This window comes from Equus caballus, chromosome 12, assembly GCF_041296265.1.
Source record: "Equus caballus isolate H_3958 breed thoroughbred chromosome 12, TB-T2T, whole genome shotgun sequence".
In the NCBI taxonomy this organism is placed as follows: domain Eukaryota; kingdom Metazoa; phylum Chordata; class Mammalia; order Perissodactyla; family Equidae; genus Equus; species Equus caballus.
Genome location: NC_091695.1, coordinates 12,671,454 through 12,689,734, shown reverse-complemented (window position 1 = coordinate 12,689,734; position 18,281 = coordinate 12,671,454). Strand labels below are relative to the sequence as shown.

Sequence of the window (18,281 nt, the reverse complement as noted above, 5' to 3'; positions counted from 1 at the left end):
TGTTCAAGACTGCTCAAATTAAAACATTTTTTCTGTAAGGTCACAAGTATATATACCAAAACATAACACTCAACCTAAAAAAATCTTGTACATTCCAAAGAGTTAGCATTTGAGTAAAACTTAAATACCAACTACCAAACATTTTTCTGCTAAATCCGAAATACAGGCAATCACCAACTGGTCAATGAAGCAGACTTTAACTGTATGCATTGTTTACAACTCATAACTCATTTTCCCATGAAGACAGTGTACGAAATGACAAAAGCCTTCCAAGTTAGTTCAAAAGAAATCCACTTAGCCCATAATCTAATTGAACTACAATATATGCAGAGATTTTGACTTTAGAAGAAAGTGATTTTCCTTGCTTTCCTTATTTACATAAGCCGAGGCATAGGGGAAACACTTTTTTATATAACCACATTTATATTTACCACCAGCGAAGATCTCTAGGCAGGGGAATGATATGAGCAGAAAGAACTCTGTTTTGGGAGTGAGGAGGTTAAGTGTTGAACAACAGTTGGAGAAGAGTTGTAGTAAGAATATGTATCAGGGCAGGAGCAACTAAAGGAAAAGTACGCAGACAAAAACTCATAGAACTGCAGACTAAATGGCTGTCTTGGGAGATTAGGAAGAGCAGTAAAAAAAACAAAACCTTTAATACAAAATAAAATCACTGGGTCCCCAGAAGGATGGGGATGCCCTTAAGAGAGAAAGGCAAATACGAACATAGGGATGGTCAGCAGGAGCTGAGAAGGGAGAATACTACCATTCTCGCCCTCACTCATTCTGCTTCAGCCACAGTGACGTCCTCCCTATTCATCTCCTGAGCCAAATATACTCCTGCCTGGAGGCCCCAGCCTGGGATGCATTTCCCTCAGACATCCACGCGCTTCCCTCCCTCACTTCACTCAGGTATCTGTATAAATGTGACCTCATCCAAGAAACATTCCCTGACGGATCCTCTATCTAAAATAGCATATCCCATGCCTGACCTACAACCGCACCCCTGTCACCATCTGTCCCTTGACCTTGCTCTCTTGTTCTTCATGAACTTACCACTGCCTGACATTATTTATTTATTGCTTACTGTCTGTCTTCCCCCTATGTAAACTGACACTTTGTGTTTTTTCTAATGGCCTAAAAACCTATCTAATACATATTAGGCAATCAATAAATATTTGTTAAGCAAATAAAGGTTGATATCTAGACTATGGAATAGAGATAAAAATTAGTGAGTCATCTTCATAGTGGCACTAACTAGAAGACTTAAGAACATAGGCTTTATCCATATAAAATTTTTTCTAGTAAGTCAAAGGACAAATAGAATAAGGTATCACGTTAAAAGAATACTTAAAATCAAGAAGACATAAATAATGTAAATTGTGTTTCCTACCTGACTCTCCCATCCTCCTCTGCCCTCAGTCAGCTCTCTTAAGATGTTCCCACTTTTCTAATCTTCTTACTGCGGAACTCAGATTCTCTACAACAGTGCTCTCCACTAGAACTTTCTATGATGATGGAAATGTACTATTATCTGCGCTGTCCAGCAGGGTGACCACTAGCCACATCTGCCTACTACTGAGCATTTAAAATGTGTCTAGTGCAACATAGGAACTGAATTTTAATATTATTTAATTTTAATTTGTATTTAAATCTAAGTTGTCACATGTGCCCGTTGGCAACTATGTTGAACAGCTCAGCTCCAAATGGTCTTGTTCTGTTTTTAATAATTCCTGCTCAAATTATAATGGCAGCATTGGTAAGAAGGGAAAGTGAATAGCAAAGGAGCCATTTGGGAATTCTGTCATCAACTTTACTATGTTTTCAAACTAAAATTGTGAAAAAAAATTAAAGTTAACATTCTATATGAGTCAACAAAAAGTACAAAGGTCCATGGCTACCCTTCTTCCCTAAAATTAAAGAAAACTCACAAAGTTATACAAGTCATTCTACAGAACATTGTAATACAATGTAAGCCTAATTGCATGCAATCATTTACAAGTAACTTTCAGAGCATTGTAGAATCTCATTTTTAAGCTTAACCTTAACTTTCAGTGAATCATCAAAACAGTTTTCTACATTAGAAATCTCTACGGAAAAAGAGATTTAACTTTCATGGCATTAATTTTTTTCTATCTGAAGTTACTTGTTTAACAAATGTGGGGGGTGGGAAAAATACCAGGGTTCAGTTAATAAACTCCTAAACTGCTGAACATACGTGATCTGCCCTCAGCAGAGATGAGAGCACTAGACCTGGATCTGTCACTTGTCCTTTAGATCACTTTTAGGCTGGCCAAGCAACATAACTAAGAGCAGAGTTCTAGGACAGAACTTCAACATTTTTCTCACTTTCTATGCAATCCTTACCAAATAAACTGATTCTAAATTGGTAACACTTAACACTTATTCCAATGTGTTATATCAACTTCTCTAAAACTTAAGCCAATATGTGGCATTATTTTCTGTGCTAAAATTACCTACCCAAATCCCTCTTATCTTTTGATCCATTCTTTGATTGCTCAATTGTAGCACATCTCGTTCTGGTGGGCATATACTGTTTCTTTCCTGTTTTAAAAAAGTTCAAAAGAATTTAATGATCATGAAAGAAAGAATATTACTATTTAATTTCAAGTGGGCAAAAGCCTGGTATGGTCATGTCTATGACAGAGTTTGCCATCACACAAAAACTTCGAAGAATCTCTCCTCTGACTATTAAGTTCACCTACGATATCTTAGTATCCTGCATTGCTGCCTCCTTGCATTTGCATTTTTTACTGCCAAACTCCAACACAATTTTATTTCCAATTTAAGCTGGAGGTGGGAGGCACTCATCTGACAATTCACAATATCCAATCTGGACAGGAAATCCAAGTAATGAAAAAAAGTACCTAAAAGTGTTGTTAATACTCTAAATGATTTGGGCTTTTTCCCAGAATTCAACAGAGTATTAAATTACAGTATAGAATGTTACCAAAACAATATCAAACACCAGGTACACCACTTCTTAATTCTCTATGATACAGAATACAAGCTTTCCTTGAAACGTTTCTTTTTTTTCTCTCAAAAATGGAAGGTGAAAATGCAATAAAGGCCAATCATTGTCCTACTAACTAGTGAAAATGTAACAACTTCTTGAATATTAAGTGAAGGTTCAAAAATATATGTTCTTCAAATCAAGTGACGTACTTTACCTTATCTTCTGATGTACCCAGGTATGAATAAATGAAAATTTCCCCACAAGCCCCAAATGTAACTTCTATGGGATATTTTAGTTTAAAAGCTAAATTTTTCTAGTCATTAAAAACACATGTATTTTATTCCTTCTAAAAGAGACGCCCAGTCATAAACAGTTATATTCTAGCTTATACAAGTAATCATATGTATTTAGCATTAGAGACTTTCACGTCAAAATACAGATGTTTTGTCAGTACTACAACCAATAGATGACACACTTAAAATTAGCCAGGCTCTGTCTATGCTATAGTCCTGTCTGTAATAGACTTTTTACTTAAAAAAGAAAACAAGGAATTAAAAAAAATAAAAACTCCTGCCATATTTGAAGAATTAGTTAAGCCATGGTCAACTTTCAAATAAAAATATATTTCACATAAAGTTAAGAAAATGTTCAAAAAGAGTTTTTGTATCTAGAACATTGCCTTGAAAACTTCCTCAGACTCTGATCACTCCAATACTCCACATGCCTTCAGCGCGCAGGTAGTGTTTTCAAAGGAGGCCTGTGTCTGAATATACATCTTTCCTTCCCACGTTTTACCACTCCTTTCAAGAATTAAAAATACATGAAAGATTTCATTTCTTATCAGCAATATAGCATAATAATTTAAAGAATCTGCTAAATGCATGACATCTCCTTACTTTCTCAGTTTTAAACCATGAAACACTATTATGACACTGCCAAATTTAAATGCTGGATCAAGACTATCTCCAAAAGGCAGCTGTACTTCTTAGAACTTGATAAAATAGGGTACAAATTTGTTAACTGGAAAAGAATTATTGTTATTCATCGGCTACTTTTTCCCAGTTTGAGACTAATATTATTATAATGAAATCACCACATTATATTTCTACAACAGTTTTCCTCAATAATCTCAAAGCAACTTTATGGACACACTATCCAAATTATTGAATTCCTTTTTTTTTTTAATTTTTATTTTTTTCGGATGTACATCATATTTCAAATTCTGGATACATTACATCATGTTCACCACCCGAACACTAATTATAGTGCATCTCCTCACATGTGAGCCTAATCACCCCTTTTGCCCTCCCCCTTCCCCGCTTCCCCAATGGTAACCACCAGTCCAATCTCCAATGCTATGTGTTTTTTTTTTTTCGTCATTTTTATCTTCTACTTATGAGTGAGATCATATGGTATTTGACTTTCTCCCTCTGACTTATTTCACTCAGCATAATACCCTCAAGGTCCACCCATGTTGTCACAAATGGCTGGATTTCGTCATTTCTTATGGCTGAGCAGTATTCCATCGTGTATAAATACCACGTCTTCTTTATCCATTCGTCCCTTGATGGGCACCTAGGTTGCTTCCAAGTCTTGGCTATTGTGTATAATGCCGCAGTGAACACAGGGGTGCAAGTATCTTTATGCCTTTGTGTTTTCAAGTTCTTTGGATAAATACCCAGCAGTGGAATAGCTGGATCATATGGTAGATCTATCCTTAATTTTCTGAGGATACTCCATACTGCTTTCCATAGTGGCTGCACCAGTTTGCACTCCCATCAGCAGTGTAGGAGGGTTCCCATCTCTCCACATCCTCTCCAACATTTGTTGTTTCCTGTCTTGTTAATTATAGCCATTCTGACGGGAGTGAGGTGATACCTCATTGTAGTTTTGATTTGCATTTCCCTGATAGCTAATGACGTTGAGCATCTTTTCACCGTGGGTGTGTATGTGTGTGTAGCTCTTGAAAAATATCCACTAAGTAATTTTCTATTCCACTTGAAAGAAATGGTAGAGAAATTGAGTTTCTGGTTTATCTCAATTAATTGTCATACTGAGCAGATTGCTTGCTGTTGTGGTTTCTTTATCAATAAAGTGGGCTGTGCTTCTAACCAGGATACTAATTCATATTTAATATATTTAAAATACAGGTGTCTGGGCCCCACCCAAGAGCCACTGAATCAGAGCCTGGCAGGGAGGAGCCCCAGCACAAGGAGATCACTACTGTGCTGTCTTTCTCTTTGTGTTGTCTTTCTAGGAGCCCTTTTCTGGGTATAGCAACTTCATGTCTTTACCTTCTACCTTGTGACTCAATCTCTTACTTCCCCACAAAACGTGCTTGTAACTGAGTCGAACAAACATAGGCGTTATTTATCTATAATTCACAAGATGATTTCAATCTTTGAAATCTACATTACTTGGACTCTTGCAAAAAGATTTTCAAGAGCAGTCCCTTCTGGTTCCTCAATAAGTTGGAAAGGCCTTGACTTTAATCCAACCTATTTGGTGTTATGTTATCCCTGATATCATTCAGTTCTTACTGTGAGCTTCTCAAAACAAAGATGGCTTCTATTTGGCCTGGAAGAAGGAATGTGAAATCATCTGAACCAAAAACGTGATGTCCTCACTCTGGCTAAATTGACAAAATAGTGATGATTCTTCAACTGTCCGAGGCTGCATTTAGATTTGGATTGAAATCATGTTGTCTATTTTTCTCATGAGCTTATATATTTTTTACAATGTTGCACTACTATTTGGAAAAGTTTGAACTAGTGCAAGGTATTGGTTTTGTGACTATCTAATTTCTTGTCGTAACTGGAGCCATTTTATGAGTGTAAAGGGGAGCTATCCATAACATGCCAGGGACAAAACAAGCACCAACAGAGCTGTCCAGACAGCAGTGGGATGTGAGCCCACCCTTGCCATCTGTGACCCAGAGGCAGGAGACATGGGGGTGAGAGCAGGAGTCAGGCCCACCTTGGTCAGACACGTCCAATCCTGGCTTTGTTCTGGCCCTGCCCAGGTCATGGGTTAAAGAGTCTGCTGTGTCTGCCGAGAGGAGGTCGATGGGAGGAAGCATGGTGACCTGGGCCCAGTAGGAAGGACGGTCAGCAGAGTGACAGTGACCCAGGGAGGAGAGAGAGTGGTGGTTTATACTGGAGGGTGGTGGCAGAGATGGAGAGAAGAGAACAGAGGGAGTTTGAGGGAAATATCTATGGACTGCCTGATGCATTGGACGTAGACGGTGAGGAAAAAGGACAGGTCAAGAGGGGTTTCCAGGTCTGGGCTGAAAGCGAGGGGACGTGGGGGGCTGTGGACTGACTAGAGCATTCTGAAGCTAAAGCAAGTCTTCCGTGGCTGGCTTCCCCAAGAGCGACCCCAAGTCTGTGGTTCCTCATGATCCTCTGAAACAGCTCGTGTACTTGAGACAGGATCCGTCCATGTAGCTAGTAGCGTTTGAGAGGATAATTGGGAGCAGATTTCCTGCAGAAGTTGTACATCTGCTCTGCCAGGCTGTTTGTACCTTCCTGTTTGTGTCTGAGCAGAACCCTGACCAGAAATGGCACTGTCCTTTTTATCTTCCCTACACTTTTCCTCTCATTCATCTCAAGATCCTTGTTATTCTATGTGGATTCCCAGCATGGACATCACTTGGGAGCAGTGCAGGGACTCGGGCCCACCCAGGACCTTATGAATTACGATCTACTTTGTAACGAGATCTTCAAGTGATTCATATGCCCCTGAAAGTGTGTAAAGCACCGTGGATAACTCCTCCTCCTCCTTCAGCATTCAGCTCAGGACCACGTCCGCCAGAGACCCTCCCTGACCTCCCACCCAACACCCAACCTGTTGCAGGGACAGTTCGAGAGCCGGGCACAGCGCCAGCAGCGGGTGCACACGCCACCTCCATGAGCATTTATAGTCCGTGAGTCTTTCTCTTCCACTGGCTCTGCGCTCTGCTGCAGTCCATTGAGTGTTCATCTTGGCATCTCCACGAGTAGCATCATATCGGCTCCACTAAGGCAGTGGACGCATCAACCTTGGGAACTCTCACCCTGCCCTCGAGCCCCTCCTGGAGCTGCCCTGGGAGCCCCTGTTGTAGGAGCGCCTAAGAGGTGAGACCCTCTGATCCCCAGGGCCTTCATGGATGGTCGAAACCTCATGGACGTCCAAATGGACATGACTACTCCCCTCTCTATTCCTTCGAAAAAAGCTTTTCACTCAGTGTACTACATCCACACACAGCTGATTTTTTTTCCGGATTTCCCTGCAAAGATTTTACTATGATTTTCTTAAAGTACCGCAGAGAATATACGTGTGATCATAAAAGTTCTGAGTCCTCCTTCATTCCTCTTCTCAGACCCCACAACAGTCAAACACAGCCCCATCAGTCCTGCTCCTCCACCTCTGTGATGACCACCCCAGTGCCAGCCCCAGGGCTCCCTGCAGACCCCTGTGAGGCCCCTCACCAAAACGCTGCCCCCTCTTCCCCCACCCCACATTCCACTGTCTCGAAGCCACAGAGATCTATGTAGATAGCACATCACAGTATACCCCCATCCACCCTCTGTCTCCTCCCCAGGTCTACACCCTTCCCTGGTGTCACTCCCTGCACTACAGAGACATCTATGCAGTGGGCCCTGGTCCCTGCCCACCTTCCCTCCCCCTCATCTCAGTCCCATTTCCGCTGCCCCAGAAGCCACCTCTCAGGCCTCTGTACTTCCTGTTCTGTCTGCCTGGAACATTCTGCCCATGATCTCCCAGACTAACTCCTCTTACCTTTCATCTCAGCATAAATGTCACCCACTGAGTGTTAGCCTGTCACCGCCCTTACCATCCCCCTATAGGAATCGTCTGTAGAGCACGTATTTCCCTCCTTCATCTCTTTTTCTTTATTATGTGACCTTGTCCCTTGCTAGAATGTAAGCTGCGGGTCCCCCGGCCTCATTAGACCGTTTTGTCCATCACTGCATCTTAAACACCTGGAACAGCGCAGAAGACATCACAGAAGCTCCACATGTAACAAAACAATGGATGGGAAGGAAGGCAATGAAACCCTGGCACTTGAGATTCAGCAGAGTCCAGTGTGCTGGTCGCTCTCCAGATTCCTTCGGGGCCCCTCTCTGGCCGGCTCTGTGCCCAGGCTGACTCCACTGCCTGCACTGCCCAGGCCTCTGGGGAGCTCCCAGGCTCCAGCAGGAGGTGGGAGGACAGGAGGGCAGAGAGTGGGGGCAGTTTTCCCTGTTCCCCTGACAGCCCCTCATGGGCCCAGAGGACACCACTTCCCCTCCTCCCTCCAGCCCAGGGCTGGGAACAGCTTCCCTCTCGCTGGCCCCTGGGAGCCCCGCATCCCTGGCCCTTCCCTCCTCCCTGTCTCAGCTCTGGAAACGGCTGCATCTCAGTCTCTTCATCTGCACCATTGGGGTGAAGTGTTTGTAGTGGGAATTTTGTCGGGTACATCAGGCACCTCTCCTTTTCTGTGTACAGGACTTAGGATTCTTTTGTGTACATCGCGGTGGATTGCATGATCTTTTTCTTTTATTTATTTTAAATAATTTTTCAAAATTGAATCTCTTAATTTTACATTTTCCTTAGGTACTGAAATAACAAAGTATTCTACATCTGTACTGTAGTCTGTGCGTGTCTGTGTGTGTGGGTGTGGGTGCATATGTGATTGCCACCAAGGGAAAACTGCATAAAATGGACTGCAAAACATTGAGAAATGTTTTGGCAAGAAACACTATCTTAAACAATACAACAAAGATTTAAAAAATTACAGAACAAAAAACACAGTGCAAATTATCTAAAATTACCCTCTAAATTAATCTATAAATTTAGGAATAAATCAAAACATTATGAAATGTGAACGGGAGTATGTTGAAGTCTTTTTTTTTCCTGCTTTTCCATTGGTTTTTACTAACAATCTAATTCATTCAGGCAAATACTGTCACTTCGCAGATTCCTAATAAGGGCTCAGGGCACACAGGAACAGTCTTTATTGTTTCCTACATCTCTATGTCCTACTCTAATGATGGCTTAATGAATAGTGACCTTTCATTTAAATCTAAACTCAATCCTTATACTGTCTTATTCTAGAGGGTCCAAGGACAGAGAATGCAATTGATAAGCAATGTATGAAATGAAACTTTATTTGAAAAAATATCTTACACATTAGAATGCTTTATCTAGTTGAATAAGAATAATTAAGTAAGTAATAGGAGCTAAACTAAAAACAGAAAAAATCAAAATTCCTTTGAAAAGAGAACACCCGTGCAGATGTCCTGCTGTGGCTGGGGTGCTGAAGGCCCAGCTGCTGTGGATGCTGAGTCCAATCTGCAGGTGACCCCAGGCCCCTGAGGCCTCATGGCAGGGCCATCCTCCTTCCTGGGGGGGTCCTACCGGCCCAGGGGATCCCCCACACTTCTGGGCCTCTGGGGACCGTGGGAGGAGCAGCTGGAGGAAAATTGCCTCTTGGCAAAGGCTGGAACGAGGCCTCCAACATGGCCAGCCTTTGCCTGTTGTGCTCGTTTTGTCTTCTTAGCTCCTCGAGCTTTCTCTCCGCCAACACGGCTGCCCTCCAGCTTTCTTTGGCTCTTTGCATCTGGAAGAGGTTCTCCTTGTGATAGTAGGAAGTGCACGTCTTCACTTCTTGGGCCAGGTCTTCAGCCATCTTCTTGTAGAGGTTGCGAAGCTGGTACGTGGAGTTCATCTCCCAGCACACGTTGAGGAGCTTCTTCTTCAACTCGGAGCAGACCCTTTCCTCCTCAAAGAATTTTCTGTAAAGTGGCGCAACTTCTTCATCATGTAGCTCATGCAGATTTTGAAGTTTGAGCTTCAGCTGCTGAATCTCAACTTCAAGCTTGGTGTTTTCATGCTGCAAAGTTGCTTCCTCGGTTTGGAGGGAGAGGATTTCTCCTGGAAGCTCTTCCTCAACTTGCTTTTGTTGCTGCAACCATCTGGCTCTTTCCTGATGTTCCTCTTCATCAGTTGCTTTGGAGACTTTAACAGGCAAGCTCTTCAAAGCCTTTTCCAGAAGGTCGACAGTGTCCTGAAGTGCTGATGTGCTCAGCATTGTATTCATGGCTGCCAAGCACAAGGTTCCTAACGGGAGAGGACTGGCCTCCACCTGAGGGCACTGAAGGGCTTCCACGGCTCGGTTCTCAGGTCCGGTGTTCTCCCCACATTCTCCACTGACTTCAGCGCGGGCAGAACACCTTTCGCCTGGAGACTTCCCTCTTCTGAAAATATGTCCTGTCTTTACTATCAAAGCCACCACCACAGTACATACCAGGATCTCCCAGGGGAACGCAGGGAGACCTGGCCTCTGGCTCAAGCTTTCCAAAATCACCAGCAGAGCACACCACAGGTGCTCCAGGATCAGCTGGAAAGCGGATGCGATGGCAGGCAGCAGGCCCTCCATGGCTGGGGAGAGCACCGCAGCTGTGCCTCTGAGTGCCAGTGCCCTGTGGGCCACAACTGACCGCTCGGAACCCTGAGGAGTGTTCCATCTCCAAAGTAAACAGGTGGCTGGAACCAGGGTGTGTCAGTTGGTTGGGGGAGGGGAGGCCAGCTAGGGTCTAGGAAACAGACCCCTAAGTGAGCTCTGAAAGTAGAAGGGGTCTTACTTCTCCAGGCACTGGGGGAGGTGGACAGGGCTGATGGCAGCCTGGCTCTGCCAGTCGAGGCCCACCTGGCCCTACAGCACACCTAGGGGACAAAGCAGGGCCAGGCCATGTCCCTTTCTGTGCACAAGAGCAAGTTGTGGGGGCCATCCCTGGGTGAGGCCCACTCTCCTCCTGTTTTCAAGTTTCCTCCTGTGCAGGGACGCCTGGGACTGCCCACACAGCTCCCCAATCTTCCTAGTCTGAGGCTCCCTCTGTCCTTCTGGTTGGTCACTGGGGACAAGCAAGGGCAAAGACTGAAGGGTGTCCCTAAAGGTATGAACTAAGAGACCAGGATTCCAATCCAAACAACTCAAGAGTCATCAATATGAACTGGCAATCTTAACATTTTATGGATTTTGGTTGAGACAATATGTCCTCATTCAATCCAAGTGTTCCTGGGTGGAAGTGACTCTCCTGGGGTGACACAGTGACCAGGGCTCCTTTCCTCATGTGGCCCTGCCATCTTTAGTATAAGCTTCCCAAGGTGGCCCTGAGGAGGGTCCAGTCCACCAAATTGTCTTCAGAGGTGGGCCTCTGGGGATGGCGTTTTTACACATATTATCAAAAATAACTCAACAAACACTTTTTGAGAAACTATGACATTCTAATATGATCATGGGAACATCAATAGTCTCTTGCCCTGTTAGGCTTCATGTTTGGTAAGCAAGAAAGGCACAAGCAAATAATTTTAAAATAACACAGTACTCATTAAGACACAGGTATGCTCTGGGTGCTGGAAAAGCACTTGGTCCAAACTAGAGGCCAGGGGAAACATTCTAGAGCCATTAGCTCCTGAGCTAAAGCCTACAATGCCAGAAGAAATTAGGCTGGGGGTAAAGGCTAGAAGGGATTCCTTCGAAGGAAAAGCAAGCATAAAGACAAAAGAAATTAAATAGCACTGGGTGGATGAGAACTTCAAGCCATTCTGCGTCATCACAGTGTAAAGAGAAAAGAACAAAACAGTAGAAAACGAAGTCAGAGATGCAGACAGGAGTCAAGCCACAGTGTGTCTTCAACTTGGACACAGCAACTGGGTCTGTCTTACACACATAAAACTTCTCCCGATTATCACCTATTATCTGTGTGAAGTAGGAGTATTCCAGGCTTAGCCGACATAAGATCATTTGTAGAGCAAAAATACTAAGATTATCCTGAAAACTTGAAATCAACCAACATTAACCAGTATTTAATGCCAATTAATAGCTATAAACATCTATGTGAATGGGTTCTTCCTGGTTATTTCCTAACTTTGAGAAAGTCTATAAACAAAATCAGAAATTCTCTTCCAATACAAGTTAGTAATCAAACTTCTCTAATTGAGAATGCATAAAAATAAATACCTACATTTTATAGAATACAGTTACACCACAATGAAATATGGAGGTAACTGAATGTATTTTGAAAAACTCAGTGCTATATAAGCACAAAGTATTCATGCTATGAATAAAAATTAGTCCATAAAATTTTCCATATGGACCTGTGTGTGCGCATGTATGTGTGCTTATTTTGTTACATGGTAATAAACCTTTCTCCAAAATCTTTATTTTGGGGAGGGGCAGGGATTGAAAGAAGGGAAATTCTACTAAATGGTAAAGCTATCAGTAATTAAACATACTACTTTATCTTCAAAAATAATACTAAGCCTCTACCAACACTTAAAATCCATAAAACAAATGATTTTGCCCATTTAAAATTCTAGAAATTTTTGTTTCTTTAATGAGTAACACTGTAGCTGTTCCATATTTCAAAACAATGAATACTCCATGAGGTGCTCTATGAAAGGATATATGAATGAAATACAATCTGGAAAAAAATATAATGCAGCTAATTAAAACATGCTCCTTTCAAATACACTAAGAAGAACCAAGGTTAAAGTAGTCTTTTTCTTTAGTCCTTTACCTCTGCTTCAACAAAATTAATATATCCCCAAGGAAAATTTTTCATTACATTCCTGTCAAAATATTAAGAAAGAAGTAAACTTACTCGTATCTGCTTGGCTTCCCACACTGATGTATCTATCATTGCCAGGAAGCGCGGTTTGGTAGTAAGTTGTCTCCTCCTGCTGAGGGGTCTTGGCATTCTTCGCAGTGAGGAAAACCACTGCCAACTCCAAGTTTCCATTGCTATCCTTCAAAGATCAAGAACAGAACATCAAATATTTTGGAATAACTCTGTACATTCTCAGATGATTTATGTAAGCTTTTCCATAACAACTAATTCTCAAAGCAAAAATCATTTTCAGATTCAAAATCATTCTGTGTGATTCTGATTTTATAGTATAAATTCATCATAAACAAAGAACACTATATCAATGGTAATTCCTTTCTCTATTAATTAAAACTACTAATATAACGTAAAAATCAACTCTATAACTAATTTTTCAGTTTTCCATTACTTTCATATCTGCTTAACAAAAGCCAATCACAAACTTGTACTTCTAAACAAATGAACAAACTAAAACATGTTTTCTGGAACTTGCCATATACAAGGATGAAAAATGAATATTTAAAACAGTGCTTCTGCAAATAAGAACAAAAAAAGGTATTCCCTTTAAAATGGATGCTGAACACATACCTAAAGGCAAACTTAACAAGCAAATGTCAAAGACTTATAGGAAGAAAATAGCAAAATGTTCTGAAGCTTGACAGTATGGAGAAACACAAAGAACTCCTAGACAGAAATACTCAATACTGTCAAGATAACAATCCTGCCCAAATTAAATATAAATTTTATGTAGTTCTCATCAAAAGCATACCTGGACAAAATTCTAAAGTTAATTTAGAAGGAAGTAGCTGCTAAAAAACTAAGAATTTTTGAAACAGTAAAATAATGAGACCTGCCAAGTTATATCTCTATATTTTCTGTCCAGTTAACAATAAATATAACACTAGCTCTATGACAGCTAGTTGAAACAACATTAGGAAATCCAGGTATTAATAATGGAGTTATCTCTGTGACACAAGGCCAGAACACACTAAGATTGTGTAGGCCTTAAGAATTTTAGGATACGAGAGGAGTGTAATAGGAAGCCAGTTGAGGGTTCTGCCTAGAAATGACCTGGTATGACTTACATTTTAAAAGGATCATTCTGGCTGTGTGTTGAGACTATAGGAGAGAAAGGGCAGAGAGTCTATTATTTGCTATCATATTAAATGTAGGGGGTGATAGAAGGAGAAAGATTAGAATGATTCCAAGATTTGAGGAGTGAACAACTAGAAGAATGAAGTCCCCAACCCACCTCGACTCCAACTCTAGGAGCTGCTGAAGAGATAAAGTAAGAGTACAGTTGGAAAAGCACCACTGCTTTCACCTTTGTTATCTGTCACAACCACTGTAAGATTCTCAAATGACTCATCCAAAATACAGGTATAACATATCCCAGAGTTAGATAAGTAAACTATAGTAAAACAACTTGCAATAACAACGGCTAAGATTTACTGAGCAGTAATAGGTGCCAAAACATGTGCCAAGTACTCTTCACAGACTACCTCATATAATAATTAGCTGACTACAACAGGGACTTACACAACGTGAAGGTCACTTACTTTGCGAAGCTAAAAATAGATGCTCAAAATAAATAAAAGTGCTGAAATCAATCAACGACATGTGGTTCCCAAAAGTAGACTCCATATCAGTATTTTACTGAGAGACTCAACTCATTAATAACCCTCTTACAAATTTATACCGGGCAACAGTTAAGGTTTAAGTACACTGTTTTCACTTCCAGCTACTGAGAACTGAAATGAAAGTTAAAAAAAAAACTAAGGTCACACAGCTTACCTCAAAGGAAATGTGGACAAGAATTAATTGGATTAATTCTTTACATTTATTTAATTAAACATATTCTACATGTTTCCCAAGTCAAGAAAAAGAAAAGTGCCCTGACAAGGTACCGAGTGTAGTGTCACACTCACTGACACAGAATGGAAAAAGTACATTCTGAAAATAGACATGATTTAGTCATATTTATCACAATAAAGAAAGGACTAGTGGGGCCGGTCGAGTGGTTGAGTTCGCGTGCTCCACTTTGGCAGCCCAGGGTTTTGCTGGTTCGGATCCTGGGCGCAGACATGGCACCGCTCATCAAGCCATGCTGAGGCAGCATCCCACATGCCACAACTAGATGGACCCACAACTAAAAATACACAACTATGTACCGGGGGGCTTTGGGGAGAAAAAGGAAAAATAAAATCTTTAAAGAAAAAAAAAGAAAGGACTGGCAATCATCTAAACATCATCATATAAACTGACATACGACACTTTTGTTTCCTCCCTAAATGCTTACAGTGGCTTCATAAACCCTGCATTAATGCTCTAAACAGTACTGCTTCATCACTGTCCTGATGAGGCCAAAACGAAGCAAAGCCTCTAGTGAAAGCAAGAAATTAAGTGTGATGCTCTGGGATCAGGCCACTTGGTTTCTATTTCAAACTCCTCCACATACTAGCTGTGTGATCTTGATCAAGTCACTTTAACCTCTGTTTCCTTATCTTTTAAAAAGGGATGAAAATAATACCCCATGGAGTTATTAGGAATAGCACCTAGTACTGTAAGTGCTTACTAAGTGCTAGTTGTTATCACTACTATTATGAGGATTATGATTACACTCACCCAAAAGATAAATTGCTTCCAGACACAAATGAAGAACTTTTGTGTCAACATCAAAAATTACATAATTTTGTCTCATGGAGCAAATTCCAAAGGATTGAAGCTGTGTGTATGCCTACAGTGGCAAAAAGGCTCTCACTGCTAGCCTTTGTAGCCATATATATATATATATATATATATATATATATATATATAGTTCTTGAACATCTTTCACTCGCTTGATCTTTTCCATGTGCATACCCATGTGATTTAACTCATGTGAGTGCCTCTGTGTGGAAATGAGGGTACTTCATAAGATACAACAAAATGATGCATCTTATCTGTTGCATATACTCAAAAGTTTGATGTTGAATGTTCTTAAGGTAAATTACTTGAATGTTAGCCAGTTTCTATTTCTCCTTCTTGGAAGGAAAAAATGTAAGCTTTTGAATCTCTATTAATTTTCTATTTCTCCCTCCTCCTCCTCTCTCTACTCTCCCGCACACTCTGCCCCTATTTAAACTCTAAAATCACGGTTCTTGAGTAAAACCAGCCATTAGCATTTGGATTCACATCCCCCTATTTTGCATGAAAAGTGTTTCCTATGGAGAGAAGTCATCTGTCACTCCAAGGTATGCTGAAAGCTAACATGCTCAAAATTGCAGTATATGTTAGCTAAGGCTCTTACTTTATACAAGTTCTTTCCTATATCTCTACTACTACCACACAGTATAACTAAAAAACTCAACTTTCAAATACGGCAGGCAGTAGAGATGAGGGTGTAACACAAGTGTAGGTCATAAAACAGAGGCCATGCCTTCAAAGCTTGCTGTAGTATCTGGGCATCGTTGATCCCAGTAATTTCTCTCAGCTGATTCAAAAATGTCTGCTGGTGCTAGAAGAGAGGAAAAACCATAATCATTACACTCTGAAATCTGAAAATATACAAGGACAAGAAAATAAATGACCTTTGGGCAAACAAACAGAAAACAAAATAAACTAGAGTAAAAAAGAAAAACAAAAACAGGGGCAGGCCTGGTGGCACAGCAGTTCAGTTCCTACACTCTGCTTTGGCGGCCCGGGGTTTACTGGCTTGGATCCCATGTGCAGACACAGCACTACTTGTCAAGCCATGCTGTGGTAGGCGTCCCGCATATAAAGTGGAGGAAGATGGGCACAGATGTTAGCTCAGGGCCAGTCTTCCTCAGCAAAAAGAGGATTGGGAGCAGATGTTAGCTCAGGGCTAATCTTCTTCAAAAAGAAAAAACAAACAAACAAACTTGAGAGAGACTGAACAAATTTCATTCTTTTAGGAAGAAGGAACCATGCTGTGGGGAGCCCTTATTCCATTTTCATGTTTCCAAAAGGGAACTTCTACATTACTTCCCAAGAAGAAGTCTTACTGAATTAACAATTTCTGGTCCATTCTTCACCACCTCATTTATGCCACCCAACAAGAAAAGGAGTGGTTAGCATGAGGCTAAGCCTGAGAAACTAAGGAAACAAGTATCCATTGGGTTACTTTAACTAGGGCATGGGACCAGTGATGGAGATCGAGGCAGCTCTGGTAATCTCTCCCTGTCCCTATGGACAGGCAGCATCCAGGCCCCTGGGATATGTGAAAAAGACACGCTTTTGGCAGGCCATGCACTAGGTGAGTATATTATATCACTGGCATCCTACGATCTGTCTGAGGAAAAAGAGGACCATCTCATCCTCCCATCCGTCATAAAAGATCCTAAACAGAATTGATCATTTGCCCCCAGTTGCTTCAGATCTGTTTACAGTCTACTGGTCTATGTACCATATAATCTATTACACTCTATTGGGGGGATAGCATCCCACTACCAAACCCTTCCCTGAACTTCCCTAATTAAGAACCATGTTCCTCCCTACATCTCTGTATTTCTCAAAACAAGTTCCCAAAAACTGTAAGACAGCACCACGACATAATGCAAGCTCAAGGGATATGATCTGGAAGACAAGTCGTCACTAGAATAAAAGGATCTGCAGAAATCTTTCTTGAAAATGTTTTACAGTCATCTCAGTAAGAATTTTATGGGGTGAAAGTTTAATGAGAAACAGTATAGTTACACAGTTTCAAATTCTTCCTACAAATTATAAAGGGAGAAAAGGTAAATTTATACTGAAGAAATCTAACAGATACCAACTCAACCAAGTGATCAGAGCTAATATTACCAATAATGGGACTGACAGCGTGTGCCTCTTGATATGATATGATACACCAAGAAGACAATATCACCTGTGGTTTTCCTGCCAAAAACCATAACCTGAATCTAATCTTGAGGAAGTATCAGACATCCAAACTGAGGAACATTTCGCAAAATAATTATTGTGTTATCTTCAAAATGTCTATATCATGACAGACAAAGGACAAGTTTCCAGATTAAAGGGGACCAAAAAGGCATGGTAACCAAATGTACTGCAGGAGACCACATTACATCTCAAACTAAACGCAATACAGGATATTATTCGGACAACTGGAGAAAGATGAATGTGGACTGCTTAGTAATGATATTTTATTAATATTAAATTCCTGAATTTGATAATGCACTATAGTTATTTAAGAAAATATCTTTTTTCTTAGGAAATACACCCTGAAGTATTTCAGGGGGTAAAGGGACATGATGTCTGCAACTTACTCTCAAATGGTTCAGGAAAAAAGTTATGGGAAGTTCTCTGTACTAATTTCGCAACTTTAAATTTGAAATTACTTCAAAATATAAAGTTTTAAAATGTTATGCATACAGATTTGTTGATGTCAGGATTGTAAAACGTGCGTTTCAAAACATGCTTGACAATTTAAACATGCATAATGTATATACATTCAGAAGTGAAGGGTCCTAAAGAAATTACAAAATGAAATGAAAAAAATAAATAAATAAAAGCAATTTGAAAGTCAGGTTAGAGAGAACGTAGTCGAGATATCTTTTACAAAAGCCACACATATAAGTTACAAATTATATTCAGCTACATGTAACAGAGTCCCATCTAAATAGTAGCTTCAACATACTGCAGTGTCTTTTCCTAAT

General features: G+C 40.8%; 1 protein-coding gene across 6 annotated transcripts in view; it reads right to left on the bottom strand.

Moving 5' to 3' along the window:
- The window catches only part of LOC138916586 (ubiquitin carboxyl-terminal hydrolase 25-like), a 93,404-nt gene that overhangs the window by 49,145 nt on the left and 25,978 nt on the right, over nt 1-18,281 (bottom strand). For 4 of the 6 annotated variants that reach the window (XR_011423872.1, XR_011423873.1, XM_070229507.1 and 1 more), the window contains exons 2-3: nt 16,046-16,123; nt 12,625-12,769 (exon numbers count right to left, since the gene is read on the bottom strand). Coding sequence is in view for 4 of the 6 variants with exons in the window: in XM_070229507.1 (XP_070085608.1) it covers nt 12,625-12,769; nt 16,046-16,123 (223 nt within the window). In the remaining 2 variants the exon portion in view is untranslated. Of the gene's footprint in view, nt 1-2,481; nt 2,566-12,624; nt 12,770-16,045; nt 16,124-18,281 lie in introns of all 6 variants that reach the window. The other 2 variants (XM_070229504.1, XM_070229505.1) reach the window with 2 other exon arrangements.